At 38.0% G+C, this 26261-nt stretch overlaps 1 protein-coding gene across 1 annotated transcript in view; it reads left to right on the top strand.

Annotated features, from left to right (window-relative positions):
* The window catches only part of LOC136877482 (condensin complex subunit 2), a 204642-nt gene extending 179207 nt beyond the window's left edge, over window positions 1–25435 (top strand). The window contains exons 11-13 of the mRNA XM_067151574.2: window positions 2638–2760; window positions 19885–19989; window positions 25128–25435. Of these exons, the coding sequence (XP_067007675.1) occupies window positions 2638–2760; window positions 19885–19989; window positions 25128–25376 (477 nt within the window). The 3' untranslated portion in view covers window positions 25377–25435. The remainder of the gene's footprint in view (window positions 1–2637; window positions 2761–19884; window positions 19990–25127) is intronic.
* The last annotated feature ends 826 nt before the right edge of the window (window positions 25436–26261 follow it).

Genomic DNA, 26261 nt, shown 5'->3' with positions numbered 1-26261 from the left:
GCCATATGCAACAGTAGACTGTACTACATGCGACTGTCTGGCCAAGGGTTGGGTGGCCGTTACCAAACCTGACAAACTAAGGGAGAACCAATGGCTATGGGGAGAGGAGTTCACCCTTAGGGGGCTTGTTGAAGCCTTTGTGTAGGAAATGACACATAAATTCAACAGGAAGTTGCTGCCTTGCAGGTGTGGCAGGGGACTGCTAAAGGCTAAGGGAGATAACTTGACCAAAAATCTTCTCTAACGTTAGGCCTAGCAAGTCAGTTGGAGAGTCATTGCAATCGCTTTCAAGACAAATATGAGCCTCGGATCGAAGAACTCAAGACGACGACAACAGCTAGGTGCTTATGACGGCTCCCAGCCTGAATTACATTGATATTTAAATAAATTATTAACAGTTCCACCTTTTCAATACAACATTTTACCCACTGTGAGTTACATTTCAAGTTACTTTTATAAATGGTACTAGTTTCGACCTAGATCATGGTCACCATCAGCCAATAACTCAAATTATACAAAGCATCAAATGGTCCAAAAACAATGTACACATATAATAATGTTAGATAAAACATGTGAGAATTAAAAGTTAAGCAGATTTTGGTTACTATAGTGTAACCTTGCAAAGTTAAAATTGGAAATGAGAAAAGGTCACATGGTAAAAAACTTTCAGCTGTGCACATAATATATTAAACATTAAAATAAGGTTCAAAGTAGCCATTAAAACATTTCTGGTGAAATGTTCTTGATGGAGAAGGATCTTAAACTTGCGTTACTTTTATAATAAAGTTCTAATGACCAAATGACATTGTATGGAAAAATGTCATATAAGATTCAGTTGTGCACATGATGTAAATAAAGTCAAATGCAGTACAATGATGTCGTTGAGATAAGTTACATAGAAATTCTTCATGCAGTACGTGAATGTTGCGCTTGAAGGTCTGATTAATTTTTCAAAGTCCTAGGTGGTAAAGACTCACAGTTCAATGCAGAACAAGTTTTACCTATTGAATAATAAAAGCCGAAATTAGTGCAAGGACTTCTGAGAAACACGGGGTGAATGATAGCATAAGTAATATGTGTGACTCACCTTGCCCAGTGGTGTGATGAGCGTGGCTGGTAGGACACGACTGATATGGCGAGTAGGTATGGATGAGAGGTAAACAGGAAGGCGGGGTAGGATGAAAGTAGGGAGCAGGCAACGAAGAGGGGGGGGGGGGCGAGGCTATCTTAAGACAGGGGTGAGGGAATAGGGGCGGTTGTTGTGGGAAGGTACCATGAATGGAACGAAAGATACGAGCTCTGATTTGTTGGCTTAACTTTTCTGATTATATTGATGAGGTCAAATAAAGTATAGGGTGTCTCCAAAATGTCATTAAGATTATAGTTTGAATTGAAATACTGGTCTAAATGTACGAAACAATTTTCTGTTATGTTTAGAAGAGGTCCTTCCTAGCTGCTTGGCTGAATGATCAGCTCAGTGACTTTCAGTTCAGACGACCCAGGTTCTATTCCCAGCCAAGTCAATGATTTTGACTGCATCTGGTTAATTCCTCAAGCTCAGGGGCTGGGTGTTTGTGTTCATCTTAATACATATTTCTTTATCTACACACAATGCATCGCACTACCAGCTGTATGGTTTTGAATCCAACAAGAACTCTGTGCAGTGAGATAGCACCAAAAATTTGCCATTCCGTAAGGAAATTGTTTCAGACAGAAGCAGTATTATTTCATGGTGTAAACACGAAAGTTGTATTCCTGTGTCAACTGACATTGAAAGCACACCACAGAAACACACAAGAGTGAATACATCCCTCCACATGGGGTTGGCATCCGAAAGGGCATTTGGTTGTAAAACTGGGCCAAATCCATTACATACCGACCCCAAGATATTACAGAAAAGTCAAGAAGAAGATTATTATCCATATGCAGTATTAGTTGAATTTTATATTTCAGTTATGTTTTACCAGTATGTTTTAACACTCAAATGTACTGTTAAATGCCTCTACTTTGTATGTGGCTACCGGTGACATTGTCATATTTTATAGAGCTCTGTATTGTTTCTTCTCGTAACTGCATCAAGTTTGGACAGAAATAGCATTATAATTTTTTTCATCCGTATTTTTAGGCAGTTATACTGACAGGTTGGACTGCTCCTTTATTTTTATAAGCACTTCCTCTGAAATTCCAACTAAAGAATTGGCCTCTTGTGAAATCTCCTTGTGCAGTCCATTTCCAAATGAGTCTGACAATGTATGAATAAAAAGCATGAGAATCATAAAATAACATCATGATTTGATTTATGGCTATTCCAGAGAATAAGAAATGACCCATAAAAGGTACCCAAAATATGTTCTTCCTACATTATTCTTCCTGGCAAGTTTTAGGTAGAATCCTCAGAGCAAAATAAACAGTACTTAGAGACTTCCATATTTGTTTAAACAGACAGTCCCCTCGTAGTTCTCCATCAGTTCCAGTGTATCTTCATTGTTAAGTGCAGAAGAGGACTATATAAAAGGAAAAGTTTTTGAGTTTTTAAAATATCCTTTACATTGTAAGTGAAGTATTCTATTAATATATAATGTAATAATAATAATAATAATAATAATAATAATAATAATAATATTTGCTTCATTTCAGGATGGTGATGATCAAAGAGGGGATGATGGTGATGAAAATTATGAATCTCACACACTTGCAGATGATGTCCACAGTGCAGAACATGCTGCTGTAGGATGGAAACTTGTTACTCCACCTCCTAAGGTAATAGATGGTCAATATATTAAGAATTCCTTTCCTCCTTGCATTCTTTGCTTTGGCAGTTGGAACTTGATTGTAGAGCGGCATAGTCACTGGCTTCTCACCAAGGCAGCTGCGGTTCGAATTTCAGCCAATGCATGTTGTGGAATTTCTAAAATGAAAAGTTGTACTGTGCCGTTTGCATTCCTTGTAAATTGTAAAACTGGGGGTCCTGTGGTTATGATCTCAATATCAGCGGTCGTATAAAACTGCAACCTAGCTTGATAATACCTTGCTTTTACCTTTGGCAATTTGTAAACTACAATACATCCTCGTACTGTTGTTATGGATATGTACAGTAGAAGTCCGTTATAGTGAGAATTCATAACGGCGAAAAATTTACTCGCTATAGCGGATTGTCGTTATATCCGATTGTTTGTAAAAATCGGGAAAACCCCCAATCACATTAAAATCAGTATGAAATGGTAATCAGTTTGTTAAAAACTTGCGTTTTCACGGATAATATCCACAATACGGCTTACTTGTTTGTTGTTTTTCGAAATCCGATACTACCTGAAAGTGTGTGTTTAATTTCATTCGGAAAAAATATATTACCGTATTTCTCCGAATCCAAAACGACCCCCACTTTTTCCTTCAAAATTTTTTAATGAGGCTTAAAAAGTGCTTTGTAAAATCATATGAATGTCTTTCTTATAGAGTACGCATTTTTAGACTATTTGTAGACGTTGAACATTGGCTTTAGTTATGCTGTATTTTTGCGGCTGTACAATTATGCTTTATTTCAGCAGGTTTAATAACCGTTAACTTAAAATTGGCATCATAAGATCAAAGGGATCTCGCTGAAAATTTGCTGGCAAATACACATTCCACGCGTCTCTACACTACGACGATCCATCAGGAAAATATTCTTGCTTAGTATAAAACTGTTACTTTCACTCAGCGTCAGATATAACTGGCTGCCGCTACACGTACGTCTTGCTTGCCGGATTCGGCCAACTTCAGCGGCTAGCGACGTATAGGTCTTAATTGCGGACTTTGAAAGTCAACGAACAAGTTTATTGCGCCGCGGTGTGGCAATTCCGCCCTTGCATTTTTGTGCACATACCTCACAATTTCATCTTCGGCTTCTTTAAAGCGTCCTTGTTGCGGGCCACTGAATGCATTTTTTGGGCAGTACGCATTTTTAAGCTATCTTTGTCTTCACGGTACGCCGAATATTGGCTTTAGTTAGGCATATGCTGTATTTTCTTGTGGCTGCACAATTATTATACATTTCCGAGTGTTTAATAGCCATTAACATAAAATTGGCATCATAACATCGACGAGAACCCATAGAAAATTTGCCGGCAATACCTGTTCCACGTATCTTTACAATACGACGATCCATCACGAAAATATTCCTGCTGTCTATAAAACTTAATTTTACTAAGTGCCAGGTACAGCAGAATTAAAATTGAAATAATTGATAAGGAGATTCCACCTATTCAATACCAAAGAATAAGAAATGTAGTGAATTACATTCTCATTTAATAATAATTAGAAATGGTGCCGGTTTCGACCCTAGTCCAGGTCATCATCAGCCGATTAAGAAATGGAAAACAATGCATAGGATCAGTAGAAGAGGCAATATGAAAAGGAAATGAACGGGGGTAGACCCTGTAAAACTTAGAAGAAGTAAAATACGAGTCATTCAAAAGAAAAACAGTGCGCAATTCTCTTAGCAGCAGCAAGGCACACACAGCGCTAGGCAAAGTCCCACAATGATTACGAATAGCGGAGAACTGTTCAAAGCCAGTTATTTAAACACTGTCAGGCATAAAGTCACATCACAATCGAACGCATACGAAGGTCCATATTCTTGTAGGAGTTGAAGACGAGCAGATTCATTGAAGCAACTTGGCAGCTCCCGGTGATCAGCGCGACACATTCAATACCAGGCACTGTGGTTTCAAACGCCAAAGTAAAATGGAGAATAGCTTGACGATCCAGTTATTTTCCTTGGTTGCAGGAAAGTAAGTATATAGATAAATATAATACAATTCAATATAATTGAGTAAGTAATTGTGCTCCTATAGAATTCTTAGAACAGTTGCCTTGCTGCCGCTAAGAGAATTGCGCACTGTTTTTCTTTTGAATGACTTGTATTTTACTTCTTCTAAGTTTTACAGTGTCTACCCCCGTTCATTTCCTTTTCATATTGCCTCTTCTACTGATCCTATGCATTGTTTTCCATTTCTTAATCGGCTGATGATGACCTGGACTAGGGTCGAAACCGGCACCATTTCTAATTATTATTAAATGAGAATGTAATTCACTACATTTCTTATTCTTTGGTATTGAATAGGTGGAATCTCCTTATCAATTATTTCAATTTTAATTGTGATATTCTTCAATACGGAACAATGAAATTTTTAACTTTAAAGGTACAGCAGACGCGATATAACTCTGGTACTGAGTAGCCGTGGCCTTTCTAAGAATTCGAAGGCTCGCATGTTTTGATGCCATTCTGCAAATTTAAGAAACATTTTTGTAGAGGATAATAGAATGTCATTCTCTCTTCACTATTTCCCGAGATCCAGTGACGTTACACACAGGCACTGTACAACCGGTCGCCGCGGCTAGCGATGTATGATAAAGAGGCGGTCGTTTGTTGTCATCGAATTTTGTCTGCGCGCGCGGCGGGGTGAAAAGAAACAGCGTGGTTACTGCGGTAATTGCCAATGGTGTTCATTACTATCAGGCCGCAAATGCAAAACGATCCTTGATTTTTCACATGAGATTCTCAGAAAAAAAAACACGTCATCTTGGATTTGAAGAAATACGGTAACACTCCAGAGGCTTCTCTGTGGCAAACATTTCAGTTTTCTTCTTCAAAAGGCGTCACCTAACCTAACCGTATATGTGCCTATCATGAAAACCTATTTGAAACGCATGTAGAGAAATGATAACCTCCTCGTTAAAAATGGATATACCGGGCGAGTTGGCCGTGCGGTTAGGAGTGCGCAGCTATGAGCTTGCATCCGGGAGATAGTGGGTTCGAATTCCACTGTCGGTAGCCCTGAAGATGGTTTTCCGTGGTTTCCCATTTTCACACCAGGCAAATGCTGGAGCTGTACCTTAATTAAGGCCACAGCCGCTTCCTCCCATTCCTAGGCCTTTCCTATCCCATCGTCGCCATAAGACGGTGCGATAAAACAGACGTAAAGAAAATAGCAAAAAAAATTCTCATGGGAATAGCTTTCTGAAATTTAACTAGACGCGAGAAAATATAAACTATCCTCTGAAATCAGTGATGCACCTTGCCATATCTTGAGGTGTATCACATTCTTACTTAATTTCAGTATACGGTATACCATTAAAATTAAGAGATCGTTTACTTCAGCCTTTATTTTTAACCAGTTAACAGCTGCTATCGGCCACATTACTTTACACATTTATTACGAAAACGTGTTATCCTCTTTCATTTCGAATTTTCTTTAGAGAACAGCAGTCGACGGTTATTACTAATCGACTCCAACATTGCCTTCGATTGTTGAAGAGAGAGCTCGAAAATGCAATTAGTGCGAAAACTATACCATACTGAAGATGATCGATCGCACTTTGTGACAAACGTTTCAATTTTGTTATTCAAATAGCGTCACCTATCCTACCTTAACTGTACTATATGTATGATGATTACATGATAATAGCCTTTCCGTAATTTAACGGACGCGAGAAAATATAAACTAACCTCGTAATCAATGACGCACTCTGCCATATCTTGCGGTGTAGGCCTATCTCATTCTTACTTAATTTCGGTATTTAGCATTAAAATTAAGCGATTATCTTTAACGAGTAAACAACGGTTATCGGACACGTTATTTACGCATTTATTACGAAAACATATTCTCTTTCATTTTCCTTGTGGAAGACGGTCGACGGGTATTACTAATCGACTCCGACATTGCCTTCGAATAATACCAATATAATGGTCCGTTATTGGACATATTATATTGGTATAATATATATATAATATATTGGTATTATAAATTTACTCATTCAGGACAAATATTTTAGGTTCCCTATGGGAATCAACATCTACATCATTGCCTTCGAATGTCGATGAGAGTGCTCCCTGGTGGGCATAGCGAGAAACGATACGGTGCCGAAGATGATCGATTGAATGCAGTATAATGACTGGGTGCATAAATATCGGCAACGGAAAAATCGAACGCGTATAATCGCTTGTAATAACGGATGCGTCAGTGGAAGGACTCTCGCTGTAACCGAAGGATAATACACAGTTTAATATAGGAATTTTGAAGGGACGCACAAAAGTTATCGTTATAGCAGAGTTCTCATTATATGCCATACTCGCTATTACAGTTAAATTGAAATAATAAATATGGTAGTTCAACCTATTCAAGACAAGTGAATAAGAGATTACATTCTCATTTAATTAAAAATGGAAATGGTACCGGTTTCGACCCCAGTCTGGGTCATCTTCAGCCGATTATAACTCGAAAAACAATGCATAAGTAAGAAAGAAGTTAAAGGTCAAGTCCACACAATATCAGTTGAAGAGGCGATATAAAAATGACGGGGTTAGGCACTGTTCGATTTAGACGAAGTGGAATGTGAGTTACTTAAAAGAAGTAATGCGTAATCTTCCGAGCGTCAGCGCGGCACACGCAATGTTTGGCACTGTCTCACAATGTTCACGTAAAGCAGAGAACAGTTAAATGAGCCAGACTGCATACACCGTCAGGCACAAAGTCACAACATAATCCAAATATGAAGATCTAAAGTCATGAAGAAGCCGAAGACGAGCAGCTCAACCGAAGTAACTTGCAAGCTTCAGAAGATCAGCGCGGTGTTTACAACATCAAGTGCTGTAGTTTCATACGCTGACGGAGATTGAAGGATAGATTATTGATCAAGTATTTGTTTAGTTCACGAAAATGTTTATTTTATCGGTACATTTATAACTAATATACTGGACGAGCATGGAGGGTCTAGGTGGACTGTACCAGCAGTGAGTAATATGGAGATCCCAGGCCTGATTTTCGCTGATGATATTCTGTTAATGACACTGACTAGGGGTGGATTGAAGAAAAGTTTGGATAAATTAGTAGATTACGCAAATAAGTGGTTGCTGAAAATTAACTGTAATAAATCGAAGGTGATGATTGTAAGTAAGAGAAGGAGGTAAAAAAAGTAAGGGAATGGTGGGTACAGGGGGCAAGGAATGATACTGAATAGAAAAGGAGGATGGGACGACCACATCAAGAGATGCAAATTGTGAGGGGATGCAGCCTTCGCAGCAATAAAATTTCTAGTCGCCAAGTACCCGGGAGTAAGCTATAAAATACTGAGGCTATTACTAAAATCTCTGGTCCTAAGCATAGCTTTATATGGGGTTGAATTGTGGGGATTAGAAAAGAAAAGTGTCAGCCTGAATCAAATAATATATAAATTCAGTAAGGCTATTATGAGACTACCGCAATGTACAGCCAATGTGGGGGCATTAATCTTATGTGGGGAATTTATTTAGACTGTGTTAAAAGGGTATTAAATTATTGGTCTAGACTAAGACGGGGTAGCGGCGGTATTCTGCTTAATTCCTTAATTAAGGCCATGGCCGATTCCTTCCCACTCCTAGGCCTTTCCTATCCGATCGTCGCCATAAGACCTATTTGTGTCGGTGCGACGTAAAGCAAGTTGCAAAAAAAAAAAATCATTCTGATGGTGAAAATTTTTTCAACCAATAGGACTCGAACCGGCTAACCACGGTGTCAGGCCATTTAGAATCAGCGCCTTAACGATCACAGCCACCAGGCGGCTTTTGATAATCATTTACGTCTGGCCGGTTAATTGAGTTAGGCGGTACTCTATTTCTGAAAAATATGTTATAATCTCTTCAAGGAGAACAGTTGGTTCTGACTGTTGCAGCTGACCTTTCACAATATCCAGACGGCCAAGTTGGTTTCAAGGGGTTAGCTTACCTGAGAGACAGTTTAAATATTTTTATAGCTGATTTCTTATGACTTGCTTGACTCTGTTTCTAAGTACACAAGTTTTCAAATGCACATTCATTACGAGTTTTCTTGTACCGTCTGAAACATGCACTGCAGCAAGCCATCTTTTTTTAAATTTTGTTGTTTAACTACAGGCTGGGAGGGCGGCTAACTTTCACATGAAAAGAAAAATTATATATTTGGTCCACCTTACTCAATACAGTTTCCTTTTAAGACTCTCTTGTATTGATGAAGGTGGACCAATTATCAGTGTCATCTAGTTGCAGAATATCGTTCCAGGTTATGTTATAGTCATACTTCAGGTGTTCCAGACTAACGTTATATTGCTACAGGTAATGAGGTTGCACGTTGAAATCGATGAAACAGGAATTTGGGCATGGTGTAGAACTTCCTGTGCATTGTTAGTTATAATATGATCAATTAGTGTGTGAGAAGTATGATTATTTGAAGATTATGTGATTAGTACGTTTTCAGAGAAGAGTAACTAGGATACAGGATGTTATCATGTCTACTAATTTTTCAGTCTAGGCTGATTCTATCAGTATACGGTAGTACTTGTCACGTAAGGCTATACACTAAAAAGCAAATATCGCCAGCCTGATAGCCATCACTGCTGCCAATTTGACTAGTTACATATTGAAATCATGAGACATAGCCATCAACAAACTAACATCAAGATAAGTATCAATAATGGAGGTTCCCTTACCCAAATAAATGATCTATCAAGATATTCATAATTAAGTTAGTTTTCAAGCTCGGTGAAGAATTAAGAAAACAGACACTCTCTCTCACCCTCAGTTTAATGTTATATATTTCTGCCTTTATTTTGATGTGCGCATTATTATAACCGCATTCTTTGGTATTTGCTGGTGTGAATAATACAGCTCCCTTCTTTAAATTTGCTATTACTTGTCGGACTGAAGTGAAACCACTCGGTAATAATTCACAGAAGCAACTATGTTACAAGTACACATTATTTAAGTTGATAAGAATACACAAAGGCTAAGTCTGCAAAGCATACCAAAGTCGTGACAAGACAAGGTTAGGTTGATAACGAAATTTCCTTCTATTTCAACTGAATTTCGGCAGGGTACCTGTTTTCTAGAAAAACGGCAAAAACACATAAATCAGAAAATATACAGGGAAAACATGGCAGTACTACTTGAGCAACCGACCAGTGTGGATGTGTGGTAAGGTGAGTGCAGTATAGCATGATTGGCATTGAGCAATATCGTGCGGCGATCGGTGGCTGGCAGCGCAGGCAGAAGAAGATGACAGGGCATGCGGCGAACAAGGGAGAACTGGGAAGATTGGCGAGGCTATCTTGGTAGCGACGGTGATAACTATGCTATTAATTATAGGGGGTGTGGAGATGAATCCAGGCCCTGACATGAGCTGGGAGGACTGGGAGAGAATCAGGGGGCTGATAGGAGACACCGTAAAAACATATACTGGAGATGCACTGGTAAAGGAATTGAGAAAGGAACAAGCCAAGGGATTTGAAGATATGAAGACATGGTTCAAGGAACAGTGGGGAGCTATGGAAAAAAAGAATAGAGGAGAATGAGAGAGCAACGGGAGTGCTAAAAGAGCAGGTAAAAAATCTGGAAAAGGAAGTGGCGTCTCTGAAGAATGAGCTCGGCCTCATCAACCAAGAAAGGATGAAGAAATGTATATATATCTATGGATTACAATAAGAGGGGAGTGAAGATAAAGTGAAGCTTATATATAAAGTGGTGGACCTTGTCCAAAATAAGCTGAAACCTAACTTCAGTGAAGTTGATATGGACAGTGTCGAAAGAGTAGGAAAAGTGAAAGGTAGGAGACCAGTGAAAGTGAAGCTGATGTCAAGCATAATGGTGGATATAGTGTTAAAAAACGCAAGGAGGATCTGGATAAACAAAGACTTGGGAAGAGAAGGGATTGAGAATATGAAAATCTTACAAAAACATTTAGGCAGAGCTAGACATCAAGGCCTTAAAGCATTTATTAAGGATCAAAGGTTGGTGGAAACAAATGGTATCTGGTGGCGTGTTTGGTCTGTAGTAAAACTAAAAGGTATGGAGGAAGAGCTGAAACAGGAAGAAGAATGATCGAAGAGGCCAAGAGATAGACAGGAATACGCCCAAAAGGAGGGAGGAAACGTGGTAACGATGGCTGAAGCGCTGAGACAAGAAAACAGTGCAGTGAAAGATCAAATGTGCAGGTTCAGGAAGTGTTATCAGATAGTGTTCTGAAAGGAAAAGAGGATACATTGATTGTCGAACTGGGGGAGACAAGAAAGAGAGAGAGAGAGACCTTATGACCAAGGGGAGAAGCAGGAGCCTGAAAGACCTGTGGGGGAAAAGAAATAAAGGTTTAGAAGATAAAAAGAAGAAGGGTGACAATAAATCATCAAAGAGTGATGGAAGGGAGGTAGAAGCTGAGAGCGAGAGGGTGACGAGAAGTAAGAATATACATGGTAGTTTGGAAGGTAGGGAAAAAAAGCTGTAACTAGGCTGGGAGATAGGCTTTGTTAATATTGAAGGTGTATTGAGTAAAATAGGCAATATAAAAGTGAAACATTTAATAGAAAGCTTTGATATTGTAGCGCTTTTGGAAACATGGCTATAAGTAGGCAGGGAGATAACTTGGGGAAGATTCACGGTGAGGCACAAGTCAAGGAAGAGATTAAGTAAAATGGGTCGCACGCCCGGAGGAATAGTAGTGCCAGTCAAAGAAGAGTTGAACGAATGTATAGAGCATATTGAGAGTGACATTGAAGGGGTTATGTGGATAAGATTTAACATGAGGAGAGAGGCAGGGAGAGAGAAACATGTATGCTTGGTTTTTGCCGACTGTTACCCCAAGGAATCTCCATATGCAAAATGATAAGTTCTTTGAGGAATTATTATTAGAAACTAGTATCATTAGAGGGAGGTATGAGGAGGACGGAATATTATTACTTGGAGACTGGAATGCCAGAATAGGTGAGCGAAGTCCGAGGTATAGTAAGGAAGAAGAGTTGATTGTAGGATCAGGAAGAAGTAGTAATGATAAGGTAATCAATAACTACGGTAGAAAACTTTTAGAATTATGCGAAGTCGGGAATTTCTGCATTCTGAACGGCTATTGGGAGGGGGACAGAGAAGGTAAAATCACCTATATTACTGAACAAGGGGGGAGCATTACTGATTTAGTAATGAGTTCACAGGACTTGCTAGATAACATCAAAAGCATAGTGGTGGAGGACTGGATCGAATCGCACCACGCTCCAGTATGGGTTAGTTTGGTGAGGAGAGAGGAAAACAAAGTGAAAAAGAGAAAAAGTACGATGGAGTGGGGTAGTGGTTATATTAAATATATATGGACAGAGAGAACCCAAAGGGGGAGTTGGACGCATTTATGGATAAAGAGACACAATTAATTAGAATTGGCTGGGAAAGGGCGCTGATGGAAAATAATATAGATAGAGCGCTGGAGTTATTAGAATACCCTGTAAGGAGAATGACAGCGGCAGTCAAGCACAGCAGAAGGTAAAAAACGGAAGGGGATGGCTGGTATGACAGGGAACGTGAGGTCCGCAGAAAAGCAGCGTTAGGAGCATTAAAAAAGTATAGAGCAAAAGGAGGGAGCAATGATCGTGAAGCATTTTGCAGGCTGAGGAAAGAGTATAAAAGTAAAATTGCAGAGGAGGAGAAGAAGAAGCAGTGTTTGAATGACCAATCAGAGCTAATAAACAAGGAATGCAGAATGAATCGAACTGAAAAAATATGGGAGAGAATAAATATGATCAGTAAAGGAGGGAAGGGACTGAAGAAAATGAATATTGACTATGTAAAGTGGGTGACATATTTCAGCGAGCTATTAGGAGGAAGGGACGATTGGGAGTATAAGGAAAGAAAGCAGGCCTTGTGGTCTAACATGGAAGTAAGTATACACGAACAAGATAGGGATTTCACGATAGAAGAAGTACGGGGGATGATTTGGAAACTGAAGATGAAATCAGCGCGGGGGGGGAGGAATGGTATTAATAATGTATGCTGGAAACAAATAAGTAAATACGGCCAGATGGCAGAAGGAATTGTAAAGCTATTCAACAGGATTTTCAACGGGGCGAAGGTACCGAAGGAATGGGAATATGGGATAATATGCCCAATATATAAAAAGAAAGGGAATAGAAATTTACCTAATAACTACCGAGGTATAACTCTTTTGGGTTCATTGAACAAAATTTACACAGGAGTCTTAGCTAATAGACTAAGGGATTGGGCTGAAAATAACGGTATAATCTCTAAATATCAGGGAGGATTCAGTAAGGGGAGGCAAACAATAGATAATGTCGTGATTGTGAAAATGCTAGCGGAGAAATACACTGTGAGGGAATGAGGCAGCATATTTTTGGCAGCGGTCGATTTGAGAAAGCGTTCGACACAGTGAATAGAAGGGCGTTAATAAAAAAATTAGGGAGGCTGGGAGTCTCTAGGAAAATGATACCTGCGGTAGAGGCGCTGTATCAGAGATTATATAGTAGCGTCAAAGTAGAGGACAATGTAATAAGCAAACCGATAGAATGTAAGCTGGGTCTCAAACAAGGATGCAAATTATCACCCATATTATTTATACTATTTATAACTGATATACTGGACGAGCGTGGAGGGTCTAGGTGGGCTGTACCAGCAGTGAGTAATATGGAGATCCCAGGCCTGATTTTCGCTGATGATATTCTGTTAATGACACTGACTAGGGGTGGATTGAAGAAAAGTTTGGATAAATTAGTAGATTGAAATAATAACATTAAGTTATTTATTAGACCACCTAATCAATACAAAATCGTCTTGGATGATTTACATAAATTTGTTAGCTAATAGTGGGACATGTTTCGCCTTCTCTGAAGGCATCATCAGCCATAGTCTTAACCTTAAACTCATAATATTACAAGCTATCTTTGTCACCGTCAAGTGATTCCACTTGTATATGCTTTTTCAACTAGAATTCTACAAACTCACAATTTACAACATTTGAACATCACTTCAAATTTTGAGATGGTCCATAGTGATCCTATTTGAAACTGTTCTTCAACTTCTATTCACCAACTTCATATCCTCAACGTGTTCTACAACTTCACCATATGCATCTGACTTTCATCCTTTATCTTCAAGATCATAATGAACTTCGGATCTCTCGACTAACTTTGACTTTTACTCTCTCCTCTTTACTTTGATTACATAAGATTTTTCGCCATCGTCTAATTATAACCGCCATTACTATCAACTTTACTTTTATGCAATCTTACTACTTGTTGTATAACAATCTGTTGTTTTATTCCATTGTACTTATTTTAGCAGCCTTCTAAGGTTAATTTTGTTAATACTTCCACTATTGTATCTCATCTCATTGTATTTTCAAACCATCATTGTTATTTTTAATGTTATTTTACTTCAAATCTCTTCAAGATTTTAAAATTCATTTCATCACTACATGTTATTTAGACGCTTATTTTTAATTTAAGGTTAAGACTATGGCTGATGATGCCTTCAGAGAAGGCGAAACATGTCCCACTATTAGCTAACAAATTTATGTAAATCATCCAAGACGATTTTGTATTGATTAGGTGGTCTAATAAATAACTTAATGTTATTATTTCAATCTACATCATCAATACGGACCAAAAATGATATTTATTACATGTAATAAATTAGTAGATTACGCAAATAAGTGGTCGCTGAAAATTAACTGTAATAAATCGAAGGTGATGATTGTAAGTAAGAGAAGGAGGGTAAAAAAAGTAAGGGAATGGTGGGTACAGGGGGCAAGGAATGATACTGAATAGAAAAGGAGGATGGGACGACCACATCAAGAGATGCAAATTGAGAGGGGTTGCAGCCCTCGCAGCAATAAAATTTCTAGTCGCCAAGTACCCGGGAGAAAGCTATAAAATACTGAGGCTATTACTAAAATCTCTGGTCCTAAGCATAGCTTTATTTGGGGTTGAATTGTGGGGATTAGAAAAGAAAAGTGTCAGCCTGAATCAAATAATATATAAATTCAGTAAGGCTGTTATGAGACTACCGCAATGTACAGCCAATGTGGGGGCGTTAATCTTATGTGGGGAATTTATTTAGACTGTGTTAAAAGGGTATTAAATTATTGGTCTAGACTAAGACGGGGTAGTGGCGGTATTCTGCTGCAGGAAGTATATAGATATGAACTGGAAGGAATGTATGATGAGTGTCGGCTAGCAAAAATCAAAAGTTATGTTAAGATATTGGGTATGGGATATATTTGGCGAGAGGAATGGAATGGGAATAATAGCAGAATGCAGAGGGCCCTGACAATGAGAATTAAGGACATCCAGATGCAGAATTGTTTGGAAGAATGTAGAGAAAGGCCTTCGCTCAGCCTATTCTATAAGGTCTACCAGATCTCCAACTTAAATATAAGATTTGGGGATGGAAGATTAAAGGGTGGGTTACTATGGTGGCTGATGGGGATGCATAGAAATAAAGGATCGATTGTATAGGAACAGAGAAACTAAGGGCAAAATTCCTAAATGTTAAGCAACAAATAATGTGTAGACAAAAAGACGAGCAGAAAATTATTGTATTGGTAGCAAAACAGTGGAGAAACAACAGCGGCCTAAATAAGTTCTTATGCGCAGTGAAAAGACAATGTCTGAGAGAAATGTGAGGTAGTATATGATGTAATAACCTGGAATGTAAATAGTGGAGTAGCCAGCATAAATAGGTCAGTAGGAGATTGACACTCAACACTTTAAATGTTAGGATAACATCAGCGTTTAGTAATAATTCCATTAGACATGCTGACAGGGTAGGATGCAGAAGTAGGTTTTACATGGTTGCACCATCTTGCTCTTTTATTATTATTTTTTCCTAACTTTATGCTAGCACTTATACTCAATGTTACGTAGCCTCAGCAGTTTACGAGCACTATAACTTTATTATTATTTGTAGTAAGCTAGCAGCATGGTACTTAGTTGTATACATTTGGGCATGTGCTGTTTGCTCACTATTTACGTATAGTAGGGGATGGTAAGGAGTGATGGGCAAGGGAGAGCAGGACATACCCGTAAGAGGACGGGGTAGGATGGGCCTACCCCAAATATGTAAAAGAAGGGAGACATGTGAGTGGCAGGATATGGGAGGAGAGCGGCTCCAGCTTCACGTGGCTGGCCACAATGGAATGGTGAGAGAAACGCACTGTCATCTGGTAAGGTTGTTGGGAGTCTTCTTTAGGGCCTCACAGATAGGGCCGGTCTTATCATCGGGAGGGCGGCTTTCTTCTCACCAGGGGTGATTTTATTATCTTTTATTGTTCATTTTATTTTGTTTCTTAATATTAAGTGGAGACAATGGATGTGGCATGTAGGGACTGAGGGTGACTGCTGTGGTGACCCTCCCTTGGGAGTGTCACGTTTCCGGGGTATCCAATGGACCTCATGGCATTCCCAAGGAATCTTGTATTTCTCTTTTCTTTTGTTGTTAGTTGTCATGCATGGAAAGCGGCCTTGTGAACATGCATCGGGGCTAATTCGCCTGTTATGTTCAATAAATACTAATACAGGGAAAACACAGGGAAAACACTTGTCACGTCAATATTAAGCTTTCGGTCTAACAAGTAAACCTTCTCTCCGTTGATACCGATTTGCCAGAAACCCACATATTTTCTGAAAGCTCATGTCACACGTAGAAGTACCATGAAATCTTAGGGGCAAAGGGACAAGCATTTTAACAGCTATAGGATCCACAAAGTATCAGTAAAGTGTTGGAAACATGACACCAAAAGTTGCTAAAAATGCTCGCTTTTCTCGTATTTATATGAACTAATAATATGGTAAGAAGGTGGAGATCTCAATATGAAGGAAGAAACAACTCACTGAAAAAAACAATATACGTTGGGATGTTGAAAATGCGACTTTTTATTGACTTCGAACGAAATCTCTTACAGGAGACTATGTGCAATTCATCAAATAAACAGTGAGGTGGGCAGAAAGACAGTTCACAATGGGCACATTTTACAAAAGCAATAGACTCACATTTTGCACATGCATCATTTGTCAATGTATCGAAGCAGTAATCCATTGGCACAATCCACATTCAAGTTTCGTCGCCAAGTATCTGCCCTTATAACAAGCATACTTAATCAAGTTCTTGAAATGAGGAGCACTGGACTGAATAGGGAAAAGGACTGCAGAGCCAGAAAACTATCGCGATGCCAAATGTGCTCCTGTATTTCGATAATGATTGTGTCTGTTATGTAATGAACCAAAGATTTGTATTGTCTAAAAAAATGAATATCCAAGGGCTGGATCTTCCCCATACATCCTTCATGTACCAGTTCTTTTTGTAGGAGTTTACCATCAGGTACTTCGGAAGCAGACAATGCATGATCTTTGTTAGAACACCATGAATCCACTAAAAACAGAATTTTCTTCCTGTCATCAGGTGTACTTGGCCAAAATACATCACGATAGAACCGTATAAGGTCTGCTTTCGAGATGTTTGCTGCTTTTCCAGCACTGGCAAAGGGTAGAGAAGGGTCCACCTATTCAATACCATTAGTTTGTATAGTATCCTATATAACTGGGACTAGTTTTGATCCCACATACATTGGGTCATCCTCAGCCACGATCCAATTGGAAAACATATGCTCATATACAACCAGTAATAATGAAATCAATCTGGTATGTATAAATTTAAAATCCAAATTTAAAACATTGATGAAATCCGACAACGCATCCGAAATTGAAACCAAATGACACATCAAAACTGCTGTGGTTGGTGCCGAACTGTGCCATCGGTCCTACAGCAACCAAACGTTCCTGAGTTGATCTGGGAGTTGGCATTCCCCATCTGTATAGACAAGCCACTTGATTCATAAATTATGTTTTGTTCAATAACTACATAAGTTATCCAGGTACTTAAACCTGTACAAATATTCATCCAAATGTTGAATATCTAGCCTTACAACGCTTTTAATGATTTGACAAATATATCCGTAGCCCTTATGTTGTAGTAGGCCTAATTACTTCCCCAATAAAATGTAAATAGTATGTTTTCATGTGCGATGCCATAATTTCAGAAACTTCTGATATAATCCGGCAAATGATTGGTTGACTAACGTGATATAATTAGCACAAACCAACCTTAAAATAAATGGTGGTAATGTATCACGTTCATTTTTCTTATAACTCAGTATTGTTCTTTACTATTATATAGATCTACAGTCTTGATAACTTATTAACTTGTAACACATTTCCAATTAAAAAGCAAAATAATGATGGTGATGATGGTAATAATAATAATAATAATAATAATAACAGTAACCTGAAATTAAGAGCTGGCATAAAATCTCAAAACAATATCTTCATTAATGGTGAGATAGTGAGTCATCTAGAGGTTATGTTCACTCTCTCAATCAAAGGAACAAGAATATTTATAACTGTCACTTTACTAAAACAAAACCTTCTTTAAATTGTTGGTCACATTACATTTTGACAGGATTTACCATCTCTGCTGTGTGCACGGAAAGCATTCTGTGAATGAAATGCAACATATTCAGCAAAATCTTTATCCTCCATCTTGCTGCAACATAAGTGAGTCATTTAAGTGTGTGGGGTGGGGGGGAGGTCCACTTATAGCAATAAGTGGGACATTTAAGTACGTAATATGAAATGAAACCTGGCTTATAAGGGGCACTGTTATATATTAGTGCTGTCTACGAATTTGACCCTAACTCTTATTTACTTAATGTCCCTTTTAAAATGCCCAGTGTTTTGAAAGATTTTAATATGTGCTAGCTCTTATGAATTGCCAGTAATATTAGGGATTTTGCTTCACTGTTAAGGAGAGACTATTACAGAAAAGTGAAATTATCACAGAAAAAATTGTACAAAGAAAGAAATATGTCATTGGTGTTTGTTTCTGTACACACTAGTTGACCAGCTGACATATTCAAATAACACTTTCATTTGCTACAGGAACTGGTGGGATCTTATTCCTGAGCTTCTGAACTCTAACCCATATGCTTCTGTTACAAGTGTGTTTAGAAACTGGCACGCTTACTCACGCCGATTCCAGGAATAAGGTCCCTGATGAACACAGGCAGTAGTTTGAAGAGTGATGTGACGCTCCGAGCCATCAGTCATTTTATGTACCATGTCCCACCAAATTTAATGCAGGGAATTGCATTATTCAAATATGCCACAATTCTACTTACCTAGTATTACCCACACAGATTTATAATCCTACCGATAGAGAAAATATGCTTTACTTATCCCCCCAAATGTAACACTAGTGATTTTCATAATACGGCAGTGGCAATATGTAAGTCTCTCAAGTCACGAATAGAACCATGACTATATAGTGCAAATGTGGAAGATTAACAGCAGGCCTAACTGTAAGGTCTCTAAACTGTATGGTTAGCGACACTGGATCGAACCCAAATCACTACCTTCAGTATTAACAGGGGAGAAAGAGTAGTGTGTAAGCTTACATGGCAGGGAGTATAGATTGATATTAAAGTCAACTATGATTATGTTCATGGGTAGACATCAAGTTGCCGGGCTGAGTAGCTTGGACGGTAGAGCACTGGCCTTCTGAGCCCTGGCTCAGTCCGGTACTATTTGAAGGTGCTCAAATACATCAGCCTCCTGTCAGATTTACTGTCGCGTAAAAAAACTCCTGAGGGACTAAATTCCGGCAGCTTGGTATCTCCAAAAACCATAAAAAGGCAGTAGGACATAAAGCCAATAACATTGTTAGACATCAGGTTGAATAAACGCGCTTCGAATTCAGCCATGTTCATTATGTCAGGAGGTTTATAGACAACTGCGAAGCAAACTTTGGCTGTACTAACAGTACTCAACAAATATGAACTCAGGTCCTGGCTGAGCACGATGTAATGGCGGAATGGTATAGAATAGGTGGACCCTTCTCTACCTTTTGATAGCACTTTTTCCATCTCATATGTATCTTCTTGACTTGTTCGGTTACCTGTAATTCTACATTACTTGCCAGGTCTTAATTCTGCTCTGGCTATATTTTAAAATGATCTCATCTTCAAACTCTTCCCATTATTTGAAATATATTATGAAATTAACATATTTTAGGTGGCACGTGTTATCATTCCTTATGCTACAATGGAGAAAAAACTGAACATGAAGAAATTAAAGGGAGCCATATGGGATATCCTTACGAGGGGAGAAGCTGATCAGGTACTACCTATGTTATTTATTTATTTATTTATTTATTTATTTATTTATTTATTTATTTATTTATTTATTTATTTATTTATTTATTTATTTATTTATTTATTTATTTATTTATTTATTTATTTATTTATTTATTTATTTCCATGAAAAAATGTGTATTAAATTATCTAATGAAATGTATTTAGAGTCCCTGAATTCTGTAAATATTGTAAAATATCCTTTATTTGAATGTGTTATTTAGAGTATACACAAAGTTCTTTTTAATTCTGATGTTTATACATATAATAGAAAGAGAGCAGCTCATTCAATCACTCAATCAATCACTACTGATCTGCATTTAGGGCAGTCGCCCAGGTGGTAGATTCCCTATCTGTTGTTTTCCTAGCCTTTTCTTGAATGATTTCAAAGAAATTGGAAATTTATTGAACATCTCCCTTGGTAAGTTATTCCAATCCCTAACTCCCCTTCCTATAAACAAATATTTGCCCCAATTTGTGCTCTTGAATTCCAACTTTATCTTCATATTGTGATCTTTCCTACTTTTAAAGACACCACTCAGACTTATTTGTCTACTAATGTCATTCCACGCCATCTTTCCACTGACAGCTCGGAACATACCACTTACAATGAATCAATAACAGTAAATTTCTACCTTTTTGATACTTATATTTGCATTAAGCAAATCAATCAGTCATATACAATACATGTTTCATTCCATTTGGAACATCTTCAGCTGTATTACAATGCTTAGGTGAACAGACATTAGGACCAGACTTTATAAAATATGTTGATGAACGAGTGTCATATACAAATCAGATGCTGCCGGAATGGGTCATGAGGAAGTAGCCCTACCAAGCAAGACGTAAGCAGAGTTTAATCCAGTTAATTTCTTTTATTTATTTTTTTTACGTTGCACCGACACTGACTGATGTTACGGTGATGATGGGATGAGATAGGACAGGGCTAGAACAGAATGAACCTTTGCTTTAACTGAGGAACAGTCCCAGCATTTGCTTGATGTGGAAATGGAAAACAACTGAAAACCATCTTGACTGCCGGCAGTGGGGTTCGAATCCACCACTTCTTGAATACAAGCTACCAGCTACCTAACACAAACCTTATAGCCAATTTGCTCTGTAAATCCAGTATAAAAGCCTCCAAAATCATCTTTCGTCATATACAAAAGGTTGTGGATATGTGGTAAACAACAGTGTAAGTGGCTTCTCCAGCGTCATCCTTCTTCTTCTTTTTTTCCCCCGTGTATGTCACTCCTCTTTTGTATACTAGTATGTTCAATTTCATTCTGAAAAATTGTAGTATCACTCCAGTGGTTCTGTGGCAAACATTTTAGTTTTCTTATGCAAACAATGTCACCTAACCTAACTTACAGCAAGAATTCATAACTGCAAAAAATTTACTTACTATAGTGGATTGTCGTTTTATCCGCTTTTTGTATAAGACAGTGAAGATGAAAAAGAAATTCATTTAATTCCGATACTATGTGAGCATAATGTTCAATATCATTCTTAAAAATTGTAACATTATCACTCCAGAGACTACTGTGACGAACGTTTGTTTTCATATTCAATCTGCGTCATCTAACTTAACCATGCATGTATTATGTAAACACGTATCAAGCCCCACTCAGGCGACACTGCTCTGACCTCTCACCACTAGGTTCTGTCGTTTAAATTTCCGTCACTCCATGTGAGATTTGTGCTGGACAAAACGGAAGCAGGACAGAATTTTCTCTGGGTATTCCGGTTGTCTGTCATCTTTCATTCCAGCATCACTGACCATTATCATTCCATTTCATCTGTCAGTCATTGACCATTACCCCCAGAGGAGTGCGACAGGCTTCGACAGCTGGCCCAATTCCTGTCCTCGCCGCTAGATGGGGGCTTCATTCATTCCATTCCTGACCCAGTTGAAACTGGAAAAAGACTTGTGGATTTTCATTTTATATCAAGCCCCAGTAGAGTCATGATAACCTTTTCGCTACAAATTTATTTGGGAATAGACTTCCTGAAATGTAACCTGACCCGAGAATATATAGAATAACCTCTCAAATCAGTAATACACACTGCCATATTTTGAAAGGTAAGTACAGTAATTGTAGGCTATTTAAGCACATTATGTGGCCTAAAATTATAATTATTTAATATTGTAATTTTCAGTAGGGATGGAGGCACATCTATGTATGTGGGGCTATGCCCTTTCTCAGTTCACCATCCCAGAATTTTATCTACAATTTGTGGAAAATAAATACAATAATAATAATAATAATAATAATAATAATAATAATAATTCTTACTCATTTTCAGTACCAGTGATAATATTAAAACTAAGTGTTCGTTTACTTCAACCCTTATTTCTTATGAGTTAACAACTGCTCTTGACCACCTTATTTATGCATTTATTATGAAAACATGTTCTCCCCTTTCATTTCAAACTTGAATGTTTGTTATATACACCATTCGACGGATATTGCTAATCGATTTCAACAGCGCCTTTGAATGTCAACACAACAGCTCGCTAGTGCACACTGTGAGAAATGTGTATCAAAGTTATGTCGCATTCAATATAACCACTGGAGTGCATAGATATCGAAAACAGAAAAAATAATGCATGATTAATCACTTGTAATAATGGATGAATCAGTGGAGGGGTTCTCATAACTGGCAGAGGGATGGGATTATTGAAGATGACATCGATGAATTCATCAGCAATGTGGATAACAGCAGTGAAGAAGATTCTGGTGAATCATCTTTCTACGACAAAACCAATTCGGAGTTAAACTTACCCTGTCATCTTAGACATAGCATACTTTAATTTTCTATTCAATTTCATATTTTTATTCTGCTGTGATATTATTATTACTTACCTGCCAATCCTTCCGATTTACCCGGAAACTTTCTGGATTTTAACTCATTTTCCGATTTATTTTCCCTTCCTATTTTTGACTAATATAACATCCAGTATGGTCAATACTCTTCCACTAGGATAAAGGATAAATTCTTATGTGCTTGTGTAATTTAGGAACCTCATTTTCAAGCATATTTATGTGATGCTTTATTTCACGAGTGTATCGTGTTTCCCGCACACCACAGCAGCGTGTGTGCTTTAGACTACAGCTGGGGATTCGAGACGGCAATCGTCCGACAACCGAGAGAGACTAGTGCACGCTAGCGACTCAGTTTCAAATTTCTTGGGTGTGAAATTGTGAGAGTTTATTTTCTATCTATATGTAATCTGTGTAGTTTCCAGCAGTTCAGAGGTAGGAATTATTCTGATTACTACTGCAGTATTATAATCATTGATATAGCAAATAATCAAGAAGCCTGGCACTTCTGAACAGACAGAAAGGTTTAAGACATGCGTTTTGTATCAAAAGGAATTTTCTCATTTATGCAAGTAAAATGTCATAAACCTGTGTGCAAGTGGTGGTTGTTGTGACTTAACCCTTTCGCACTCAGCCTATATGCAGGGGTTTGCTCGAAGAAGCTCAAACTAATCTCTGTGTTTTTCCAACCAAATTACAAAAAAAAATCAACATGTAACCAGTTTAACACATTATTAAAAAATAAATCACACTAATACAGGAAACTATGAGCATTTCAGAAATGAATATGCCTTGGACGTATTATTATTGGTAAAGCCAAAAAAAAAAAATATATTGAACTTTGAAAATAAATGTAAAAAAATAAATTACGGTTTTCAATGACAGAAAGATCAGGCATTATTGCGTCTTTCTTCTTTAATCTTAGACCTGGAAGAAAGAACATTTAATTTTGAATAATTTGATATCAATATGATGTGTGTGCTGCAATTCACTCATGAAGCATGGCACAAAGTTATTCACTGTACACGTAACTGTCATCAATGTCAGGTCCTCGCGGTCCAATGCACGGTGAGCAGCTGTGACTCTGTCACGTCTCTCATAACGGGAATCACTTTCAGCAAAAGGAGGTCATTATTACTGCCTAAATCATCTGAAAATTCTAGGATATCGGCCTAATTTGGCCTTGAATATGGCCTAGCCATTCTGATAAAAAGATGATGCAAGCCCATGCAACAACGGAGTAATGAGGAGTAAAATTATAGTTCGCGAAGTACAGTGAACACATGATATACCAAAGAAACAAAATAAACTCTAAACTAAACTGATAGCAAGATCAAATTGTTGTATTCATAAGCCAACCAAAACAGATCCACGCAATAACAGCTTCAAATAACCACAACATAAACATCCCCGGTCAACAGATTTCATTTGTTGAAAATAAAAATATTTTGTAGGGCCGGTGGATATATCTGTAGAGTAAAAAGCAAATGACCAAAATCCCTAAATAGGACAGAGCCGATGTACCGGCGCCATGAGCTCTCGCGCCAATAGATCTGTGCGCTGAGTGCAAAAGGGTTAAATAAGTCTGGATTCCAAGTGCGGAATTTTACAGAACTGATGTTTTTGGACCGAGTAGTAGCAGTACCTTCCCCACCTCTGCTCCGTCATCAAGAATCTCCACTCTGTAGTCTTGCTGCCAGGCATCAGCCCCTTACAGTACATCAATAGAAACTGGGTCATTTTTCAAGCTCACTCAGGAATTAAAAATTTGGAATTCATAATCACTCTCTTGACTGATATGAATCAATGCTGTAATAATATACACAAGCAAATATATTAAATATACATATGCTATAAATCAGTAAGAATGGGGAAGGGCATAGGTCTGCCCTCCTGATGAACCAGAGAAACAGAAACAAGCTCGACAGGTGCTCAGAAGAAATCAGTGTAGAAAAACTGGGTTTGATGAGGAGAGAGCCCATTGTTATGAAGATGGCAGTGTATGAAGAGGTGGAGATTGTCCTTGGATTTTTTTTTTTTTTTGTCTCATGTTTGTCAGCTCCTCTTTTTGTTGCTTTCTCTTCCCACACCCCCATACCCTGACCTGTCTTGTTCATCCTTCAGTTTGTTACTTTTTACATTCCTGTCTTTCCATTTATCACTTCATTCATTCATGAAGTGTTGTAAAGCATCCAAAGCATAAAAGTCTAAATATTTTTGAACAATTAATTCCAAAAAAGTTTATTATTACATCATATTTCAATTACTTAATTTAACTTTTCTTTTTTTTTCTTTCCAGAGAATTGTAAATCATTCTGATTCTCAGAGCAGCGATATTTCAATTCCTGCGGAAGACGTCAGGATGTCTGCGAGTGTCCTCTTCAGTGAGTTATATAGGAGACTGTTGGTTGAATTACCAAAAAGTTTAACACAAGACTTGAGTATACACATAACATTCACAGCTTTATTGCACCTTTCTAACGAGAAAGTGCTCTCTCTTAAAGGAAACTCGGACTATTCTGATATTCTTATAACACAAGACAATTAGTGATGTCACTAATTATTTTTTAGTACACTTAAATGAATTATTCTAGACATTTGTGTTCTTAGCCTCTGCACATGTACATAATTCTCTATAAAAATGTATATATTTATGAAAAAAATAGTATATTGTTTGGAAATTTCAGAGTGCTCTATATTTTAAATTAACAATTGAAGGTATTTAATGTTACGCTGTTCCACAGTATAGATTCACTTCACTGTCCGGGTCCATGACTAAATGGTTAGCGTGCTGGCCTTTGGTCACAGGGGTCCTGGGTTCGATTCCCGGCAGGGTCGGGAATTTTAACCATCATTGGTTAATTTTGCTGCCATGGGGGCTGGGTGTATGTATCGTCTTCATCATCCTTTCATTCTCATGACGACGCGCAGGTCGCCTATGGGAGTCAAATCAGAAGACCTGCAACTGGCGAGCCGAACATGTCCTCGGACACTCCTGGCACTAAAACCCATACACCATTTCATTTTTTCACTTCACTGTACATACATTGCAGGTTACATCTTACGGCTAACAGGATTGGTTATTCATTCCATCTAGTTATCTTATTCTGGTTTCTTCTGTATTTACTTTGGCACATCTACAGTATAGGAATGCTTAATGTCAGAATTCATGCTTTATCTAATGAACATTGTTTTAACTTTATTAACATGCACTGCTGGCCATTAAAATTACGTCAAGCAGGATGCATGTAATGGACCCCACATTGGAGGGAAGAATAAATGGAGGTAGGGCATTAACATGATTAGTATGGACTTCAGAAAGTGATGACTAAAATGATTCATTATTGGTGAAAAAAGTACTTAAAAGGGTAGTTGAAAGAATGGTAAAAACGAAGACAAGAAGGTGTAAAGCAGTAAATGAAGAACCTAAATA

This window comes from Anabrus simplex, chromosome 1 (genome assembly GCF_040414725.1).
Source record: "Anabrus simplex isolate iqAnaSimp1 chromosome 1, ASM4041472v1, whole genome shotgun sequence".
NCBI lineage: Eukaryota > Metazoa > Arthropoda > Insecta > Orthoptera > Tettigoniidae > Anabrus > Anabrus simplex.
The sequence above is the reverse complement of the archived record's forward strand: the minus strand, read 5'-3'. Positions and strand labels throughout refer to the sequence as shown.